This window comes from Acipenser ruthenus, chromosome 19 (genome assembly GCF_902713425.1).
Source record: "Acipenser ruthenus chromosome 19, fAciRut3.2 maternal haplotype, whole genome shotgun sequence".
In the NCBI taxonomy this organism is placed as follows: Eukaryota; Metazoa; Chordata; class Actinopteri; order Acipenseriformes; family Acipenseridae; genus Acipenser; species Acipenser ruthenus.
In genome coordinates this window covers 30,305,254-30,327,944 of record NC_081207.1, presented here as the reverse complement: position 1 = coordinate 30,327,944, position 22,691 = coordinate 30,305,254, and the positions used below count along the sequence as shown (strand labels likewise).

Here is a 22,691-nt window from a genome sequence, read left to right as displayed (position 1 = left end):
CCCCCCTGTGTGCCCACGCACCCACCAGGCACACGTCCAGAGCAGGGAGGAGCTGCAGTACACTGCTTATAGAACCACGAATCACAGCCACGTTCCACTCAGGTCATGAACAGACGCACAGGTGGGAACGAGTCCTGCACCCAGTCTTGGACTGCAGAATCACGCTTGTTTAGGCATATTACTGAGTATGTCTCACTATTAGGAGCTGTTCATGCAGCTATAGGGAGAGGAACCCATTCTGTAACAGAGGTCTGACTGCACAAAGTCCAGCATACCTGATCATGTACATATGTAATTGAGGGTAGTCTGAAACCCAGGACTGGGTGCGACTGGCTAGTGCGAGTTTCTAACCCTGGATGCACTTATATTCCTCTTACAGGAAGATGCAGTCAAACCCGTTTTATCCAAACTGCACTTATAGAACAGGTGCTGGGATCATGTTTATTCCCATGAGATACTGGAGAAAGGACGCCCCTCCAGATTGGTTAAGGATCATTTGGATGAAAAGGGTCTTTTAGATGATAGGTGTTCAAGTTGCCTTAATGCAGACTTTGCTGATGAGACATAATGGAGTCTAAACAACAGCGGATCGGAACACCGTTTCTCCTAAACTAATAAAGCTGCTTTAAGAAAAAGACACACACGAGACACAGGATTAATGCTGAGTTACAAGGGCGGCAGGATCCTGATTCAGATCATTACAATGAGGATTTAGTGTGTGATCTTCAAAGGCATGCTAGCGCTGTCCAGAGAATGTTATTCATCTTCTAGCTCTTTTCAATTTCTTTTTTTTAAATTTGGAATCGCCAATTATTTTGCCAGACACATGCATCCTCCGAAACGTGTGCCGCTAGCCGTCCACTTCTTTTCACTCTGCAGGCCCACCATGCAGCCACCTCAGAGCTACATCGTCGGAGGACCACGCAGCTCCGGGCAGCTTACAGGCAAGCCCACAGCCGCCTGGCCAGTCTACAGGGGTCGCTGGTGCGCAGTGAGCCGAGGACACCCTGGCCGACCTGAGCCCTCCACACCCGGGCTGTGCTCAGCCAATTGTACGCCACCCACTGGGGACCCCTATCCACAGTGTACAGTGGAATAGCCTGGACTCGAACCGGCGACCTCCAGGCTATAGGGCGCATCTGCACTCCACGTGGACTGCCTTTACCAGATGTGCCACTTAGGAGCCCCCTCTTTTCAATTTCTTAGATTTGTGAAAGAGGGGGGCGAGAGAGCGAGAGAAATAAAGAGGATGCTGAAATAACAGAAAAGAAAGTTCATTCCATGATACCCGTACAGCCGTCACAATTGAACAGTAACATTCTCAGGGGTCTTGCCAACGAACAACCGAGTGGTGATTAACCCCTTAATGGCCAAAACAAAACATGCGCTCGGGCTGCTGGGTTTCAAAACAGATTTCAGAACTGTGTGTCAGCCCAATGTTTGATGTGTTTCTGATAATACAATCAAACAGCAAGCTGTCTTATTCGACAGGCAATAAGGATCAGAAATCTAGTGATAGCTGTGGTAATTACATTTGAACCTTTGTATGTAATAGGCATCGATTGTCTTACAGGGTACGGGGTCATTGATGAGAAAAAACACTAGTTTAGAGATGCCTTATAAGGGTTTTTATACAATATATAAACATGTTATGAACAATCTATAAAATGTTATGAATTATGTTATTACCAGTTATAGATTATGATTAGAGTTAATAACAATCTATTACAATACACCTTTTCCTTGTTTTTACAACAATCATTTATATAACCACTTATAATGACACCCTAAACTGAAGTGACCCCAAATATTGTACAGTACATGACTGTAAGAACTTAAAGGGTTTAAAATATCCTTTGAAACACTTCCCATGTGGCTGAAGGCACACCAATCCCAGTTTCATTGTATTTTTTCCCCATTTGTTTTAATTGCGCCGGTGATGTGATTCCTACCTGTGTACTCAGGGAAGCAGATGGTCAAGGGAGATTTCTTGATCTTCTCTCCAAACAGGTCCTTCTTGTTGAGGAAGAGAATGATGGAAGTGTCAATGAAGAACTTGTTGTTACAGATGGAATCGAAGAGCATGAGAGACTCGTGCATGCGGTTCTGCAGCGGGAAGCAGAGGAGAGGGAGAGAGGAAGAGAGAAAGGGAGAGGAGAGACAGAAAAGGGACAGGTTAGCTTTGAAAAGCAGGACTGTTATTTCAAAGTGATGCGCTGAGAAAGGATATCCAAAGCATTAGTAGTTAAGTTAAGCGCTAGTATTAACCCACAGAGAGGAAGCAACACGTTGTTAATTTTGTATTGCAGCCATCAGGATCAATGCAGAACAAAATAAAACAAATAACTGCAGTGTACACCCTTTTCAGGACCTCTCGGGTGCTTGTGATGACCCGTCTATCCAGAGAGCAGGAAAAGGACCATCAATGTGAGCCCCCAGCCCCCCCTGCAAGCAGGTCTCAAGCCTGCCCTGAAGGGACCACCCAACCAAGGGTGAGGGAGATGTTGTGCCTTCATACCCTGCATACAATACTTCCTGCACATTAAACTCCTGTCCACCACATGAGTGAAATTGGGTGGAACGACACTTGAATCTGTGACATATTGCCAGCTCACATGCCCAGTGCTCTGCAACACAGATCTTTTCTATTCATTTTAAAAATCTGTCGACGGGATGCGCTCTTATGATCACATGAGCATGCACTGTATATAATATTAATAATAATACTAGGCGCTATTCACAAAACTTTAAAGATTGTTTTAAGGCAAGTTTTTAAGGACGTTTTTTTTTTTTTTTAAACAGTGCTTTTGAAAATAAAATAAAAAAATACAGTCCTCAACAAGGCGTTCCTTAAAACAGTAACTCAAATTCTTCCAAAAGTCCTTAAATTAAGACTACTTAATACATTTTTGTATTGCTTCTGATGAAGTTACTCAGGCACAGGGTGTGTGTGCATAACCGAGTAGTTCAGGGGTTAATGAAAGGGTTAATAAAATCAAGTGATTCACGGGTGGAGGATGACACAACCGTGAAGAAGGACTCCAAACACTTTGTAAATTGAGAATACCTGTACTGAAATTGTTTTGAAACACAATGCTGTTTCACTGTGGAGAGAAAAATCTAATGTTTCTGAATGAGAGAGAGAGAGAGAGAGAGAGAGAGAGAGAGAGAGAGAGAGAGAGAGAGAGAGAGAGAGAATTAAGCACACTCTCACACTGGGAAAGAGCTGCCACTTTATTAACATCTTACTAATAAATACATTAACCACCAGTCAATAAATAATTACAGCAACTAAGGATTTATTAACAAACTGACAACCACTTGAATACAGAATGACATTAAAATGCAGCTTTCATCCAGCGTGCAAGAAATTAGAAGTGCAAGGTGTGAGCAAGCAAGAACAGGTGATCTACAGAGCTGGGCGAACGGGCTGTTCGGAGGGTAGTGCTGAAGGGACTTGATGAGGATACCAGGGCTTTCATATATATATATATATATATATATATTCAGCACAGTGTCTGTGCGTGTGTGATTTAACCTGAATGCACTCCCATCCATGCTTAGCCAAAGACGTTAAGTTGCATAATGTAGGCAAATGCAGGCCGTTTCAAAAACAAAATAAGACCTCCCCCTTCAAAAAATAAAAGCTCTTGTCATTAACTGCAACTTTTTAAATTTCTTTTTTTATAAAAGTTAACTTGTGGTGCATCCGTTAAAGGCACTCTGTCCAGAGTGCAGGATGCACCCCATAGCGATCATAGGAGATCGCCGGTTCGAATCCACCGTGGACGTGAGTTCCCTGGCGCTGCCCGGGCAGGGTAGGGGTTAGGTCGGCTGGGGAGTCCTTGGCTCACCGCACACCAGCAATTTGTGGCTGCCCGGGCACCTGCAGGCCAGCCTGTACACAATTCAGAACTGCATGGTCCTCCGACACTGTAAGTTCTGAATATGGCTGCACGGCGGGCTTGCAGAGCGAAAAAATGCTGACGGGTATAAAGTACTCCTTTAACTGCATGCAAAGCTGACAGGGCTCTCATACAATGAAGGGGGAAAAGGTCCAATTTGGGCTTGGGGCCAAGACCATGTTGCACTTTGGAGCAAGTGTGAATGTATATTTGGCCACAGCTGTTCATTCATAATCACAGATCTAAAATGAATATATATACTGTATATATATATATGTGTGTGTGTGTGTGTGTGTGTGTGTGTGTGTGTGTGTATAAATATAGGTCTCTGCTACATCACAAACCCAGAGAGGAGTCCCTGCACAATGAGCTGTGCTTCTAAGCAGGGCTGGTAGGGGACAGTATTAGATGGGAATGTAATTCAAAACCGAAGGGCTTACAAATGAATTACCATTAAACTCAACATTAATGACTGCATATGCTTTCCTCTTCACACTGCTAAATCATGCAATACTGGAGTCATGTACATTGTAGGTTTAATGGAGCATTGAAAATACCTCCACTGCATTCGAAATGAACTGTCAATGAAATGACTTGCACAGTACTGTACAGCTCAATGTTTAATATTTCAAGTTTATTGTGGAGCAGTGTTCTTCTGGGTTATTTATTTATTTATTTTTTACTAATTTTTATGGTTTGGAAAATAATATATACTGCACTCCCATGGGAAATACTGTTATGTATTTTTAATACATATATATATATATATATTTTTTTTTTTTTCAATATTATTTATGATAAAACGCAACTCATATATATTTTCATTATTTTTGGATGACTTACAGAGGAGTAAATTACAATAACAAAATGTTAACATTTCATGGAATCTGAGTGAGCAACCAAGATTCACCAGACCAGCTGAACATCATCACTCCTACATTCACAGTAAATGGAGTCTTTTCTCATAACAAAATGTCATTAGATTTAGGCAGAAGTCCTGAAGATTTCCTAGCAAGAATTTGTGCTGAAATAAATTTCCATACCAAGTTTTATTATTATAAATGGGATGAGCAGTTCTCAAAAAATTCTTTTTTTGTAAATGCTCAAAACTAAGCTGGCGTTACAGTGACAGCTTCAACAGCTTAAGTTGGCATCTATCGTTAATGACTGATTGGCGGTCCGTGAGGTTTAGAATGTTTTTTCTAAGGCTTCTCAAGTACAAGAGCTTTGCAGACTTAAGACTGAATATCTGAAACGCAATAAAAAAAGCAGTTTAAGTGAGCCAATCAGACAAGTGGCACATCTGATCACACTGAAGCACTGCTGGCTTGGGTGAAATAGACAAGACCTGCATGGTCTGATATTAAAAGCCTTGCAGGTCTGCAGAATATGTATAAGGCCAAGGTAACTGTATTTGAATCATGTGTGATAGCGCTAGGTTATGGGATAATAAGGAGGTGTCTGATTTGAGAAACATTTCAAGGCCACAGTGACTTTAGACTCAAGCAAGCAGCACTCAATGGATATTTTGGCACATATATCGACAGGCAGGTGTGGGGTGTGCCGGCCAAGTGAACATTTGCCTTTCAAAAAAGCAAACACGTACCCCTCACAGAATGTCACTAAAACGTTCAGTAATACTTCTACAGTAGAAGGCAAATAACATGCATCAGTCTCTCTGCTCTCTCTTTGAGTGTACTGCACAGTATCAACACAGCTCTGGTACAAACGCACAAGTTTGAATTGTTACAGGAGATTGCACTACTGGAATCCATCAAGTGAGGAGGATGTGCATTTGGTAGTTCATTGTAGTGAAGGTTACATGCGCTGTAACTAATATTGTAGTCAAAATATTAACACTGACGTTTGAAACTGACTCTTAATAGTCTGAGCCTATAACAGCACCTATGTGTTAGCACACCCGAGGCTGTAAACGTACTCAGTGCTGCAAGTAATGGCCTCACCCACTTCCCCTGCTTTTAACACCGCGTAAACTAAATGCAAGGCAATTTAGAAAGCAAAGCGTGAGCTATTAAATTAGCTATGTGACTGACCCCAACTTTACAATTAACACAGTGAAAATCAAAGACACAAAGCCACATTATTTACAAATACACTGAAGAGCGTTCACGTCACGTTGTATTAGAAGATGCACGCGTCACTCCGTCCTAACTGACAACGTACATCTTGTAAAATAAGCAAACGCAAACAATGCCACTTTCGTTTGGCAGTCTTGCACGCTGTAAACACCTGCTTGACAGGTATCCTCTGGGGGCCCTGTTAGGGTGTTTGATATTAAATGTATATTATAGCCCTGGATGGGTTGCCCAACGACACAAAGTTAGAAATAAAAACATATTATAAGATTAACTTAATTTAAATTAAAACTCCTTTTATAAAATGTTCAGTATACAGCATATTTTTTTCTGCAACTTTTTAAATCAACAACTTATTATATTCAGACAGGTGTTTGTCGGCTGACAGAAATGACCGGTACTGTACTGTAGATCCTGCGCGATCACATGATCTCTACAGAGCACTGACGCCACTTACAGAATCCCAGTTTCGAATGGTAAACTCATTTCTTTTAAACCTGCACCTCTAGTTAAGCTAAGTTTGTTGAGTCGGTTTTAAAAGCTTTTGGTTTCTTAGTGCAGTGAATAGGAAGGATTTTAAAGAAGCTGTAGCTATGGCTACTATAGAAATGAAGAAAGTGTTCCTAGATACGAGGGAGAAGTTCTAACCGCTGTGAATTTTAAAGGGTAAAGATCAGCGCAGCGAGACAGTTCCACCGGCTGCACACTTGTGGATGTAAACCTGATGAGAAGGAACTCTTTATTTTGGTGTCTTTGTCTGCCCCTAGTACAATCCACAGCCCCGCAGGTTGTTAGCGATAATGACGTCAGTGACGGCGTCAAAGACAAACTGGATGTTATTGGTATCGGTGGCGCAGGTGATGTGAGAGTAGATCTCCTTGCTGGGAGACTTGTTCTTGCTCTCGTACTGCAAAGTGATGTACGCCACAGCCTCTGCAAAGGAGTTCAGGCCTGAAGGAACAGGGGGAAAAAATAAAACAACGTTATGAAAGATTGAAACTGAAGGTCTGTTAACGGATTAAGCTACACTTATATAAGTTTACCACAGCAAATCTGAACGGTAGTTTAGCAGTTTTTAGCATGGTTATTACTTTTCATTTACCATAGTTTGCCACGTTTTTTTTTAAACTTTACAATACCCTTACAACTATTCTGTTACTGTGGTAAACATTTATAAGGGTATCGTCGAGCACGTTATTCAGCTAAATATGAGGTAGTCTTTAATGACTACAGTCAGCTGGAAGACATCCACTTAGGGTGGTGAAACTCCAGCTTTCTTCAGCTGCAGTGTCACTAGAATCCTCTTATCACCCTCCCACTCGCCTCCACAGAGCTGTTTACAGCTGCAGATGCAATCTGTCAGACTTATAGGTATAAGCGACTACACTGACGGCTAATTAAATCTGCCCTTTTCAGATTCCGAAACTGTCTGCTTTCTTTAAGCACCAAAAACATCCCTCTGAGACACTTTTTAGTTCTACCTATCTCTGTGTTAATCAGTGTACAGCACACAGCTGCCCTATAATGTCTTATAGTCAGAGGTGCTTCAGAGTTAAGTAAACGTACTGCTTGATAACAGTACTAAAAGCAACCAAGGGCAGGAGAACTCATTTTTTAAACATAGCAAAATGGTACATTTATTCAGTGTGTTTATAAAAACATTTGGTTATTTTGGAAGGCTACTATTTACCTGTGTACTCTGGAAAGCAGATAGTCAGTGGGGATTTCAGAATTTTCTCCTCAAATATGTCCTTTTTGTTTAGAAAGAGGATGATGGAGGTGTCAGAAAACCATTTGTTGTTACAGATACTGTCAAATAGCTTCAGAGACTCATGCATGCGGTTCTGTAAACAGAAAGGACACAGCATCAGCTGCCTAGATCTGCAGACAAGCTTCCCATTTAAAAGAATAGAAGAAAAGAAAAAAAAACGACATTCTCTTGACACACTACTGCACCCTCTGTTCACAACTAATAGCTACAGGGCATTAGAACTTGCAGGGTTGACATTGCACTAGTATAACAGGGTTATCTATGGGAGGAGAGAGTCATGCACCATGCGTGTGCAGCAATACTGCATTTGCCCAATGCTTGGATCTAACTCTTCAGGTCATGCAAACTTCTTTCTTTCTTTCTTTCTTTCTTTCCCGGCACACATTGTATTGGTTAAATTAACCAAGGATGGGTGAGATCCTTGAATTAATCGAGAGTTGGAAGCAGTCACTCAAGGGTTGCAGACTTTGCCTCATCCTTCACAGCAGCGTGATTTGGAGGTGGGTTATATAACGATTAGGGTGCGGTTACACTAACATAGAAAGTACAGTGAACTGCAGAAGTTAGCAGGACTAAAAAAAAGCCACAACGGGAGAGAAATAACAATTAGCTTAGCCGGGTGACAGAAGCCCACTGATTCAAAATGCACTGACAGGAACCATCACAGGTCTTCCATCAAGGTCATGCATTTTATAAAATAAGGCAACGAAAAAAAAAAAAACACAAGAGAGGAGAACAAATTTGGAAGAGGACTTGCATGGTCCGCAATGTCATCAATGGTGGTGGGGAGAGAGAGAGAGAGAGAGAGAGAGAGAGAGAGAGAGAGAGAGAGAGAGAGAGGGAGAGAGAGAGAGAGAGAGCTCATGGCAAAGTCACACACGAGTCACACAGAAACATAGAGTACTGCTTTCAACTCTTTGGAGGGTTTTTGAAATTTTTTTAAGAGAAACTTCATACCTGCCAAATTTTGGTTGGTCTCTCAAAATCGCTTGTATTTTTAGCATTTTGTTAGAAAAGTCAGCCGATGGAAGGAATGTTGTGAAGTGCAGAGGAGCTTGGAAGATGTTTGGAGCAAGAAGGCCGAAGCCAGGGTGCACGGTGATTGCACGGCCCACCTTCCTGCCTGGGCACGGGGGTGCAGGGAGCAGAGAAAACAAACCCGAAAGAGTCTTGGGAACCCACCATTGAAAAGACAGACGTTGCCTTCACCTCATACTGTATGTGTCAATGACATCACATGTGTTTTCCTTCTTACCAGTTAACACTAAGCACACAGTATATTGAAAGCAAATACAATGTCAAGGACAACACTGCACTGAACATTACTATATCTAGGAGAAACAATAAAAAATTATAAAAACTGCACATACTGTGCTTCCCAGCTTTGCAAACCAATAGCATTATTGCATCCAGTTACTGTATCTATAAAACAGTTCAACATACATACAGTACAGTATAACACATTACAACACTAGACAATACAGATCGATAGAAAATATTAAAAACAGGTAGACACGTTATATACAGTAATATTAACATTAAAACAACTTTAGAGATCGAACACAGCTGCAAATGAATTAAATGGTGAACGGTGTATTGATATTTTCATAAAATCCATAAATACTCAAGAAAAGCACTTAAATATACTTCTGAAATGTTCCGATATTCTAGAATAATGTAGCCTTTGCCCCGAATGATGTAAAAATAGGCAATAGAAACTGAAATAGCTGTGCTGAAAAAGTCAAAGGGGAACCCAGCTGTGCGGATGCAAATATTCATTAATTCATGAATTAGAGTCAACTTCCTGTGCAGATTAAAGAATCTGCAAATGCACTGTGTTAAAAAGGATGGCTGAAAATGACATTTTAAATCGCGTGACAGGTTTAAGATGATTTAGTTCTGTTGTTTATCAGCACTAATGGTACGATTGTCTGGGAAAATGGGAACATTTATATGAGAAGAAAGATCATTATGCAGTGCGATCATCACACAGTGAGGACCAGATACTGTATGTGTCTGTATTTGAATTAAAAATACATCATTGAAAATGTCAGTGCAGTTCACAGGGAAGTTCTTTCTTTTTCTCTTTAGCTGAGTAAACTGAGTCACTCTGCTACTGTACTCAGTTTACAGATCCTCCCATTAGGGTTCTACACACAGGAGCGATTCCCTACTGACAAAAACAACCTGCAAAGAAAATGCATTCAAGGTTATTCAGAGCAACAGTGCAATCATAAACCTCATTTAAAAAAGAAACTACGTATTATTTGTGTTTACAAGAACCCAGGATGTTAGCTGAATGGTCACACAGAAACATAATAGGGCTTATCGAAGGAAGAAGAGACATCTCTTGTTAGGTGAACCGCTATTTTTAATGCAAGCAAGGAAAACACAAACTCAAACATAATAAGCAGATTGACCCACACCTGTGACACTGAATGCATCTTTAACTTAGACTTCTATCACTGTGGAGTCCCCTTTATTAAACAGGTTATACGTAGTGCTGTGTGGCCCTGCAAAACACTTTGATATATTTAGGAAATCTACACATATAGGAGCTGGTCCTCAAAGCTGAGTAACGTACATTGATCTTCATTAATAAAGCCCTGAAAAAAAATCACACTTTTGCATATTTACTTCAACAGCAACACTGAGCAAAACACAGCAATAAGTGAAATCCAAGTTGAAATGCAAAAGAAAAAAGGAATTGCACTTGATAAAAGTGAGTCGATTTACTTGAAATCCACTAAACAAGTTTTGAAAATGAGGTGCACGGTACAAGAAGTGTGGAACTCACCGTGGTCTCGTCTTCATGCAGCACCTGGTCGTAGCCACTGAGCGCCACGCAGAAGATAATCGCTGTCACATCCTCAAAGCAATGGATCCATTTCTTCCTTTCTGATCGCTGGCCTCCCACATCAAAGAGCCTGGGAAGCAACAAGAGCTCAGTTGTTAGTGAACTTATTCATTTTCGAAAGCCTTTACATTCTTCAAAAAGTTTCATTTTTTGATAAAGGAATACATTCTGCAAGGGTTAGGTTCAGGGTTAGGGTTAGGATTAGGTTCCGGGATAGAGTTAAAAAATAACAAAGCAACTTCGAAATCAAAGAAACCAAGCGGGACAGCGACTGACCTGAAGTGGAGATTTTTAAATGTAAAGTGAGTTTCTACGATTCCAGTTGTCTTGACTCTGGTCCTCAGGATGTCCTGTTCTGTTGGCTGGTAGTCTGCGGCCCCGATTCGATCTAAGCTGTCTAGGTAGCTAGGAGGAGAGAAACCCAGGAAAAATTAGACACTGGCACCCTTAGACAAGTTTACCACACTCGTTTTGCACACTATTGTTACAGTTTTACCATGCTTTTCCCATTGTTATACTAGAAATGTACCATAGATTTACCCTGGTTTGCCGAGTTTATTAACATGCTTTACCATATCTCGCTATTCTTTACAATGCTTTCCTGTGATTTACCATGCCTTCACTATGCTTTATTACATTTTTATGATTTTACTATGGTAAACTTTTATAAGGGCATCACAGACATCAGCTTTGAGCAGTGAGGTTGATTGAAATTTCATGCTCTCTTTCTAAATTTACATTTGTATCCAAATACACTATGAGCTGCACTGGGGCACAGAATCCTCTTGCTGCATGGGTGGGGCAGTTGCAGAGTGGGGCAGTTGCAGAGTGGGGCAGTTGCAGAGTGGGCAGTTCAAACATGGCTGCTACCTTGCTTTACTGGCACATTATCCCACATAAAAAATTCCTGCCGAGTAAGAGGCTAGTGGAAATGTGTTCCCCAATCTCAGCTGGTCACCCCCAGCTCACCAGTTTCTGCACGGGTTTCAGTTTTCACAACATTTATGAAAAGGACAAACAGAGAAATCTGAGAGGTATGCAGGAGCAACCGCTCTTTCCAGTGCAATTGAAACAGAGTAACTCCAGCACGAATCAATAGGATTCCCTGAAAGATCTCCACGCCCAGAGGGAGAGGAATCTACTGAACAGCAGAGTTCTGCATGTCCTGCAGCAGGACCTGCTATCGAGGGAGCTGTATGGCACTGCTCCCCCAGCTTGCATTACCCTCTGCTGGCTGGATCTTAGCTTTCCTGTGTATCAAGCTCAATTTACTGCGGATTCTGGACCAATAAAATAAATCCCCCCCCCCCCCCCCATGCATCACATATTCCCATATTCCTCACAGTTTTCAGTGATGGGAAAAGAATGTAGGTTTCAGGAAGGACAAATCAGAAGCAGTGCTCGACTCTGAAACTCCCCCAGGGACCAGCAGAGAGCCCGTTCTACAGCCCCGTCTCTGTAAGATCTCCGGCCCTGTCTGGCTTGCTCTGCTGCAGGGCTGGAGCTGCTGCTGTACAGAGGCTTCAGCGAAGAGAGCTGATGTGAAGGAACGTGCGCAAGCAAGAGGAAGCGGACCCCTTTCAGGAACCTGATGGCCATTCTGCACACTTGGAACAAACACGTCATTGACAATATATCGCTCTGGTGAGTGGCTGTCAAGTGCCGCTTTTTTCCCATCACTCTTTTTAAAATACAGTCCAGCTGGCTTATAATGACTGGCCATGGGGTCATCTAAGTTGTCACAACAGACAGGTGGTCTTCCTGTTGTGAGATTGAATATATATATATATATATATATATATATATATATATATATATATATATATATATATATACCTAATATTTTGTAACCCAGACTTGACTTTTCAGAGGCTGTAAATGTGAGACATTTATGGTGGTAAAACATTCAAAGTGTTCTCTGTCTTGTCAACACCCATCCCAGAACCCCTTTCCTGAAGCTAAATGAAGAGCAAATTATCCCGGCCAGTCATTCTGTGTTGGTAATAAATGGGTAACATTCGGGACGCCTTGCTTGTTATAATCTGTTTGTCTATTTTTGAAGAGGGAGGTGATTACTCACTCAGGAAAGATATTTAGTAAACAAGAGGTCTGAGTGGAGCCCCTGGGTAATTAATGTCGCCCCATTGTTACTAAACTGATGGATAAGATCTTGTGTCTTGTACGATAAACACTACTTACTGAACTGACAGTGTATTCTTCAGATAATGGAACAGGCCACTGTTACTTAAGACTTTATTTTGAGCTCCGTATCCATGGTTTCGTATTCTAATGGTGTTTGAAGTGGCAGTGTTGTGCACCCTTCTTTCCTGCAATCACTGTAATCACAGATACCATTTTTAGCAAAGCTTAATCCCCCTCCAGCTGTATGGCACTGCCATCCCATAGGGCCACGCACTGTCTCTTACAAATGATCAATTGCGTCAGATCCTAAAATAACATTTTCACAGTAGCTGGAGACTGCAAGGCCAAAGCTTGGTTGCTGGAGGTGTGCAACAGCCCTCTCCTTTGGAAAATGTTTCCCAGCTCTATGAACCCTTTCAGTCCTGGCGGGACATCAAGGTCTAGTCTTATCTTATGTTATCATGTGCCTCCGGAAATCACGTAGGAACCTCACGGGACTCCTAGGTCCCAGTCTGAGGTAGTGTAGAGTGCAAATGTATGAGATTGGTCATTTATAACCTTTCTATCCTTTCTATACCTTAACATGCCCATTCAGATTTGGGTGCTGGGTACTCACTATTTGGCCGAGTCGTTGAGCTGATATTCACGGGCTCGGTTGAAGCACTCCTGCATGCCGGAGTCTGCCCACAGTCTCATCATGGCTGAGAGGAGCTCAGGAGAGTAGGGCTCCGTGTCCTCCATCCGGCTCACCACATCACACACCATCTTGGCATCAGCCTGCAGACACGGGGTAGAAACAGCAGCCGTCACTCCCCATGCAGTACATGCATTCCTTCATGCAGGGCTACTCAACTCACTCTGTACCGATCCATCTTACAAAATAGCATTTAGGTTAAAGCAGTTACTATTGTAAAGTGGCCCCCACTGTGCTACGGGTATTAAATGTAATCAAAAGTGAAAACACAAGCCATTGAGAGATGACAAGGTCTTGCCATTAAGAGGCTCAAACAGGGAGTCACGGAACTGAAGTTTCATGCATCAAGGGATCTCCTCCCAGTGTAACAGGGCGGAGGCTGGGCGTGAACCAGTGACCCCGCGCACCGCGAGCAAGCGAGCGTCTTAACCACAGCGCAAGAGAGTCGGGCTCCTCTGCATTTGTGGTTTTAGAGCTTTTAACCTCATCTCATCTCACCGACAGGGGACAGGGCAGAATCCGTGATGGCAGTGTATCACACAACACTGCCCGTTACACCAGCATTGTTTACTGAACCACGTCCGAGCAAGAACTTGTTAAGACCACTGACATTCCCAACCTGTCCCAAACTGCTCAGGGTTAAAAAAAAAGAAAACCAGAGACTCATCCCATCCCGTAGTGCAGTCCAGGCAGCACAAGGAGAGATCTGCAGTTGTTAGCAATGTTAATGAGCAGGGGGGAGGCGTGCAGAGCAGCAGACAATAAGGTTGCAGATAATGACCGGATTTGTTTCTATACATCCCCCCTTTGGGAAGTTAGCACTGGCACTCTTTAGTCCCTCTGGAGGGATGAAATCATTTTCGCATAACAAATATTGTGGAAAATGAAGTCCAGCTAGAAAGAGAAATGAAAAATAAATACCACGCAGCAGACAGCCAGCCGCAACGGCAAACCACAGGCATCAGCAAGAAAAGTAATTCCCCCTAAAAAACAACTTGCTAACCCAAGGCAAGCATTGCACAGTCGAGCAGCTGACTCTTAATGATCGAATGACAAATAAACGCGTAATTGAACTGTAAGCAATCAATCACATGGTAAAATTACAATAACAATTCAAATTAGCAGGTTCAACTACAATTACATTGTAATTGCAATTAATTAGGAATTGCACAATTTCATTTTTAGTCCAGGACTCACTGGAGCCCAGCACAAGGCCAGCTCCGTGCTCCGCGCTCACAGCTCTGCTATTTAAAGAATGCACATGGTAATTGGGGCTTCATTAACCGAGATAGCAGCGAGCCATGTTTAGATATAATGAGATTAGAGCCTTAGAATAGTAAAACAGGTCAATGACTAGTGAGACAGGACAGTACTGCACTGTTTATAAGTGGTCATGAAAACCAGCATACTTTCATGTAAATTTAAGTAGACTTTAGGAGTTAGCAATGCATCTGGAGGCTTCGGACTGCATCTCACCACAGCAATCTGTCACACTGCAAGCCTTTTCATGGTGTGTACAGCGAGACCTTTTGTCCTTAAGGAAGAAAAATAAAAATAATAATTAAGAATGAAATGTACGTTTTGAAGCGCATGTTTCATTAAGCAGCTACATCTTAATGGGCTAGAGAAGAAATCCTGTGTCTCCCGCTCATCATGGTCCCTGCTTCACACATTAGATCACGGAGAGTACACACTGCACTTCAAGCAGGGAGTAACTGACTCATAGATCTACTCACTGATGATAAGAGAGGTCCTCCTAATTAACAAATATTTAAACTGCTATACCTTTTCAATTATTATAATATGTAGAAAAACTATTGGTTAGAGCTGGTATCTGAGCTTAAGGTAAGACTTCAGTGTGCATAACATTAATTATTATTATTACCATGCCTATTTATGTACCATGCTTTATATATCGTTCACCATGACTTACCACACCTCTGTGATTCAGCATGCTTTCACTAACCAAACCGTCTATAAGAAACCATGTCTTTAATTAATGATGTCATACATTTCAGCAAGAAAAGCCTGCAATGTCTGAATAAACAGTTCCTAAGGGCACTGGCAACCCTGGAGAAATTCTTAGTTCTGAGCATTACATTAAATCATAAAATTAAACTGCTGGATGAGAAAAGTCATTCACAAACAAAATTTTAAAAATAAATAAAAAGCCTCCACACTTTGAAAAAGGTATAGAGTTGTTTATGTACTGCACTGGACTGCTGATCACATAGTGTTTATTTAGCTTTATTTCTGACGTGAAACTCCACCTAAAACATGAAAGCTGACACACTTAGCAATGCACATTCATTACGGAGCTCAAGAGCAATTAGCGCCTTGGCAACAGCTTGCATTTCCTCCCCAGGACATGCCTCCAACTGGGCCTGACCTTAAAACATTACCCTGCCTCAGCAGGTAGGATATGGAGAGGCTCTCAACCCCTGAGATTTGCCATTCAGGTCAGCTGCCGCACGTTTCCCCGTCCCTGCGCACCTCTGACAGACCGGGGGCGCCGTCCCACAGGGAACTCATTTAATGAATATCACATTGCTATTTCTTCTGTGTTTCACACAGGACAGAAATACCCCATGGAGCCCTCCCGGGACTGCAGAAGAACAGCACGCTTCTGAAACAGGGAGACGGTTCGTTCCCCAGGTAGCCGAGGGAATAAATAGCATTAAAAGAGCAGGTCTCTCTCCTGGAACAGCCAATAGCAGCCCTCTAGAAGAACAGCCTGCGTTTCACCACCTTCAAACGGCTATGCCAGTTACCTAGTGGGGGTGTCAAACAGTGTAAAAATAGAACAACCCTAGCCATAAGGTATGATGCCGTATTGCAATACATGTTTCTAATGCTGCATTATCAGAACTGGTTCATCCATAACTTCTAAACACTATACTTATTACAAGTTAACTGAATTGTAATCTCAGGAACTGGCCAAATAAATGTGGGATTTTTAAGTGTCAAATCTGTGGCAATGCTCTCATATTTCTTTTAGCTTTTCCACTCTCTTTAGACTGGCAGTTGGATTGTGCAGCTCTTTGATATGTACCTGTTATACGTTGATGACGATGACTACTTCAGACTCTTCCCGCTGAACTTTAACCTTTATGAAAGGGCTTTGTTTTCTAATGAGAATGACCTTATTTATTTTAAAGACTATGCCATGCTACTTGGGCAGTGCAACGGAGACAATCCAAGGCTTCTTTTGAAAACTATGAAGCACCACGTAGAACATCTTGCCTTTTGGTATTTACTGGTTCAAAAGCAAGAGCGAATGTGACCTTTTAGATTTTAATTAAAACTGTATTATTCATAATTCATGTTGTAGCCACAAAGTGAATACATTATCAGTCAGCCATCTCCAGATTTCAGTAATTTAGCTAGACAGCTGACCTGGATGGGCGGGGTGAAAGACCCAGTCAGGAGACTGAACTGATTGGCCGGGGAGACTGGAGGCAGAGCTCCATCACCTAGGTGACAAGCAGGAGGACCAATGCGCTGTTAGGAAGAGCAGCATGCAGGCTGGCTGACATCGAATCAGAAAACGGCTGAGCTAGGTGCTCGCGAGGTAGAACAGGCCCCAGCGGGATTAGTTCAAAGGTTTACTTGCTTCCATTTCACAACAACCAGAGCATGTGTCTGTCACCCGCCCCCTGAGAACAATATACTCAGTTCACTTCCAGGGCAAAGGGGCACAATTCTGAAAGCGGTATGTGTGGAAGAATCTTCTCAAAAGTCAAAGAAACGGAGCATGCCTCTGAATCAAGGGCAATGGAGAGCCAAAGGACAGAGCCCTACAGAACCAGTCAATGCTGCTGAACTTAAATATGTCAGAAGTCTAGCAACCTGACGATTCAGGCAGAGTATCCACTGAAACACATCTTGAAGCCTAAAAAGCCATGCGTTTCAATTGGGTATGTGCAAAGCTGAAGCCACTTCTTCATGAACAGCGGCTTGAAGCCTGGTTCCAGAAGACCGGGAGACCTAGTTTGAGGCAACTTTGCTGTATCAAACCCGTGCAGTATGCCGTGCAGTGCCCTGAAACCTAGTCTCCTGAAACCAAGTTCCAAGCCACAAAGTGACTTTGTGTTCCCTCAGCTTAACACTCCCCAACACTCCCACTACTGTGTGGGCAAGGAGTTTCAGTGTAGTTCTGTGCTTCGTGGAATTGCATTGATACTAAGCTTTTAGAATTGGCTGTTGAATTATGACTCTTAGATATCTAATCACTGCATTCAGGAGATGAGCCAAGACAGCTCATTATGCAGTCATAAGATCAGAGGCACACAGCAGTAACAACATTTAATTTGCTGATTAGAGGCTGCTAAACTCGTCTGTGTGTATAAATTAATGATCATGATATTACTATTAATAGGTCATATTTACGATCTACGTTTTAATACACAAACGGAAAGGCAAAATATATACCGGTAATAATAACTATTTAGCCCCACCTCCCCACAACCATTTATGACAGCTGTCTGTTCAGAACTGAGTGACAGCAATCAAATAAAATGGATGTGTGAATCATCCTGCTGGTAGAATGAGGCAGGCATGAGGTGCAGTGGTTTTAATGGGATCAGGGTGTTCAATCTCACCCAGGGAGGATAGGCTTGAGGCACTGCATATAGACAACTTCCAAAGGCAAAGAGGATATGCATTTTTTTGTCTTTTTTAATTCCAATGTATATATATATATATATATATATATATATATATATATATATATATATATATATATATATATATATATATATACAGTATATATATATATATAAATGTATGTATGTATATATATATATATATAAATGTATGTATGTATATATATACTGTGTATATATATATATATATATATATATATATAAAAGCCTATTATTATTCTATTTTTACAAACTACCCTTTTTTAACCACATTTTACCACTTTTTAACAATTTTTTTAAAATGACACTGTTTTTAACGTAATGGTTTAATTGTTCTGTCCGTGTGCGTGTGCGTGTGTGTGCGTTTGCGTGTGTGGGATCCTTGTGATCCTTGTGATCCTTGTGATAAAATTTGGGATCCTTGTGATAAAATGCGTGATAGAAATGTGAATTGAATTGTATTGTATTGTATTGTATTGTATTGAATTGTATTGTACTGTGTGCACAAATAGAAAAACATGTTGAATCTCACAGTAATTTTGTCTGAAGTGTGATGGCTCAATGATAAAATATCCATATAATGTAACTCATTGATTTGATTAGCCTATATCCCAGTGGGATAATCCCGAACTGGAGTTTATTCTTTTTTCCGGCACTGGGGCAACACCCTGGATTGCATCACCCGCGGATCCGTGGGTATCCCGGGTTTCTTAAATCCAGTGCTGTAAAACAATCCAGGAGGCTGACGTCATAGGTGGCTCAAATCAGCCCCCGTTTCGGCATCTTAGCCAGATCGACATGACCAGACACTCCCTCCACAGCCCTGTACAAGCTGCACTAGATGATACTGTAAATAACATTTTACTGTCTGCAACATAGTTACCGTCAGCTCCAAAAAGCTGGTCTCACTGGGAATGCAGCCGTTATTAAATTGGAAGCCATCCAGAAATCAATATACCACTAGAGTGTATATCCCCTGCTGCCACACCCGACCCAGAGTATACATCCCCTGCTGCCACACCCGACCCAGAGTATACATCCCCTGCTGCCACACCCAGCCCAGAGTATACATCCCCTGCTGCCACACCCGACCCAGAGTATACATCCCCTGCTGCCACACCCGACCCAGAGTATACATCCCCTGCTGCCACACCCGACCCAGAGTATACATCCCCTGCTGCCACACCCGACCCAGAGTATACATCCCCTGCTGCCACACCCGACCCAGAGTATACATCCCCTGCTGCCACACCCGACCCAGAGTATACATCCCCTGCTGCCACACCCAGCCCAGAGTATACATCCCCTGCTGCCACACCCGACCCAGAGTATACATCCCCTGCTGCCACACCCGACCCAGAGTATACATCCCCTGCTGCCACACCCGACCCAGAGTATACATCCCCTGCTGCCACACCCGACCCAGAGTATACATCCCCTGCTGCCACACCAGACCCAGAGTATACATCCCCTGCTGCCACACCCGACCCAGAGTATACATCCCCTGCTGCCACACCCGACCCAGAGTATACATCCCCTGCTGCCACACCCGACCCAGAGTATACATCCCCTGCTGCCACACCCAGCCCAGAGTATACATCCCCTGCTGCCACACCCGACCCAGAGTATACATCCCCTGCTGCCACACCCGACCCAGAGTATACATCCCCTGCTGCCACACCCGACCCAGAGTATACATCCCCTGCTGCCACACCCGACCCAGAGTATACATCCCCTGCTGCCACACCCGACCCAGAGTATACATCCCCTGCTGCCACACCCGACCCAGAGTATACATCCCCTGCTGCCACACCCGACCCAGAGTATACATCCCCTGCTGCCACACCCGACCCAGAGTATACATCCCCTGCTGCCACACCCGACCCAGAGTATACATCCCCTGCTGCCACACCAGACCCAGAGTGTACATCCCCTGCTGCCACACCCGACCCAGAGTATACATCCCCTGCTGCCACACCAGACCCAGAGTATACATCCCCTGCTGCCACACCCAGCCCAGAGTGTACATCCCCTGCTGCCACACCCAGCCCAGAGTATACATCCCCTGCTGCCACACCCAGCCCAGAGTGTACATCCCCTGCTGCCACACCCAGCCCAGAGTGTACATCCCCTGCTGCCACACCCGACCCAGAGTATACATCCCCTGCTGCCACACCCAGCCCATAGTGTACATCCCCTGCTGCCACACCTGACCCAGAGTATACATCCCCTGCTGCCACACCCAGCCCAGAGTATACATCCCCTGCTGCCACACCCGACCCAGAGTGTACATCCCCTGCTGCCACACTAGCCAGCTTGCATGCCCTATTTTTTATCATAAAAAAAAATTATAATTAAAAAAAAAAAAAAAGTCTAACGAATATAAAAATGAAAGCATGCTACGACTTTACTATTAGTACTGTTGTTAGCATATTTATAGCATACTGCTTTGAACTTGGGATAATTTTAGTATACCATTCTATATTTTCATTCAAGAAAACAACCTAAAAAGTGAAGTACCAAAAGAAATAAAGAGTTTTAAAAGCCCACCTCATATGTATAGGCGTTAAGGGAGAACACATCCCCTGCTGCCACACAGTTCCAGTTCCACAGCTGACCAACTGAATTGCCAGCAGTGTGTATTTCAATCCAGTCTCCCCAGGACATTTGGCAGATCTATAAACTTGATTGTCCTAATGAAGTGTTGGCAATATTAATCAATCTCATTCCGTTTTTTTTTTTTTTTTTTACAGGAGCATGGGCGATACAGATTCCATTGGGCTTTCAAATGCCGTCACCTGCTGTGCAGTTCTGAAAGTGGACACTTGAAGGCAGCATTTGCAACACACTGAAAGGGGTTTCCTGTCATCAGCTGCTGAGACAGACTGCCTGAGTGCTGCACCCCTTTCCAATCCTCCTGCAAGACTGATGCTTTTCCATTCAGCACACGCATATGGGAATGAACCCTGCTTTAAACACTGCTCTGCCTGTTCTCTCTGCGATATAGACCAGCAGAACGGTGCTGACTGACACCTTGCAGGGAAAAATTAAAATGAATCGATATCTCTGTTTAACATCCAGACAAACAATACCAAACCTACCTTGCAAGAGTTCATTTAACATGACAAGAAGGATAAACTGTAAAGAGCGGGCCAATTCCGTTGTAGCCTAGACAGTCTTATTATTTCAAATATTAATTAATATTATTATTATTTATTAAACATTTATTTTTTGGTGAGTGTGCCGTGCTCCCTTGTTGCAGATCTTTTAAGACCACACACCCCTGCTACAACCTCCAGCGCCTTTTCATATTTCACACATGCAACCAAGCTGCCTCTCAGTCATCAACGGGTTCTCCTCCTCGCCCTTCCCCCCTTCCGCTCCTCCCGCATCACATGACTGCCTGAGCTAGTTGCCATAGCAACCAGGACCCTTCTTGCGATGCAGCCTGAACCAGACACACAGGGTGTTTCTTCAGTGCTTCAGTCATTACATTATTGATTTTATGAAATATTTAAGTGCACACCCCCCTCCCCACCCCCCCTTACTTAACGATCCACTTGTTTTCTAAATCACAAAGATTATCACAGTTTTCAGAGCAGTTAGGCCTTTTAAAACAGGAATTTGCTTTTATAATGGGAGGGATAACAACTTCAATGCATTCCTTTAATCCTGTTTAAGAGCCTGCAATTCCACAGCCTCTTCAGTGCTTCAGCTTTCCTGTTCGAATACTCAATAAAATGTGTGTGAGTCTTTGTTTGTTTGCCAGTTTGTTTGTTTGTTAGCAGAACTGGGCCAGGCAGCTGAATCCACACAGAGCTCTGAAGTGTATCATCATTTCCATAATTTCTTCCACATCACATTCTTCACACTGCAATAATGATATTGTCCAACATGCTAGGCACTGTACGCACTTCCTGTGTTCTGTGCACTGTACTGCAGGGCAGAGAGAGAGAAATGAATGCACTGTGCCGTGCTGATTTGCAACACAAGCAGCACTTTGCAGTTTTAAAACGTTTTAGCTTGAGGGTTCACAACAAGGTTTTAACACAAACTAATTATCCGGTTTTTGTTTTACCATACTGTACTTAGTTTGCCTTATTATGATTCAATGGCTATCAGCAAACTGTATGTAAAACCGGGTCTGCTGTATCAGAGTACATACCCTGCAGGCACAATGGGGGATTCAGCCCAGAGCAGTCACAGATAATGTATTCTGTAAGTAAAAAATACAATACAGCTACTCATGTCTGGGTCTTCATTGTAGGTGTGAGTTTACAACAGCTACAGCTGTTTCACTGTGGTAGGCAGGTCACTGATCTGAATTGATCACTGTAATTTGCCATATCCTATGGTGACATTCTGCAGCACAGTTTCTTACAGTAAATTGGTACAAAGAGCCATACAAAGGAGCATAATGCACCTGTCGTTTAAATGCATTTCACACAATATCCAGCTAGTACACAATGGGCCCAATTTGCTAACTGTTTGCTCCATTTAAAGTAAAAAAAAACAAACAAAAAAACACAAAGGAGTCAAATCAAATATCACTGTAATCGAAATTCTCCAAAATGAAATGGGGT

The 22,691-nt window shown here is 42.7% G+C and overlaps 1 protein-coding gene across 2 annotated transcripts in view; it reads right to left on the bottom strand.

Moving 5' to 3' along the window:
- The window catches only part of gnao1a (guanine nucleotide binding protein (G protein), alpha activating activity polypeptide O, a), a 79,332-nt gene that overhangs the window by 4,159 nt on the left and 52,482 nt on the right, over positions 1-22,691 (bottom strand). The window contains exons 4-8 of one of the 2 annotated variants that reach the window (XM_058992825.1): positions 13,388-13,548; positions 10,906-11,034; positions 10,570-10,699; positions 7,692-7,845; positions 3,222-6,952 (exon numbers count right to left, since the gene is read on the bottom strand). In XM_058992825.1, coding sequence (XP_058848808.1) covers positions 6,765-6,952; positions 7,692-7,845; positions 10,570-10,699; positions 10,906-11,034; positions 13,388-13,548 — 762 coding nt within the window. In that variant the 3' untranslated portion in view covers positions 3,222-6,764. Of the gene's footprint in view, positions 1-1,952; positions 2,107-3,221; positions 6,953-7,691; positions 7,846-10,569; positions 10,700-10,905; positions 11,035-13,387; positions 13,549-22,691 lie in introns of those variants that run through there. The other variant, XM_034040198.3, reaches the window with a different exon arrangement.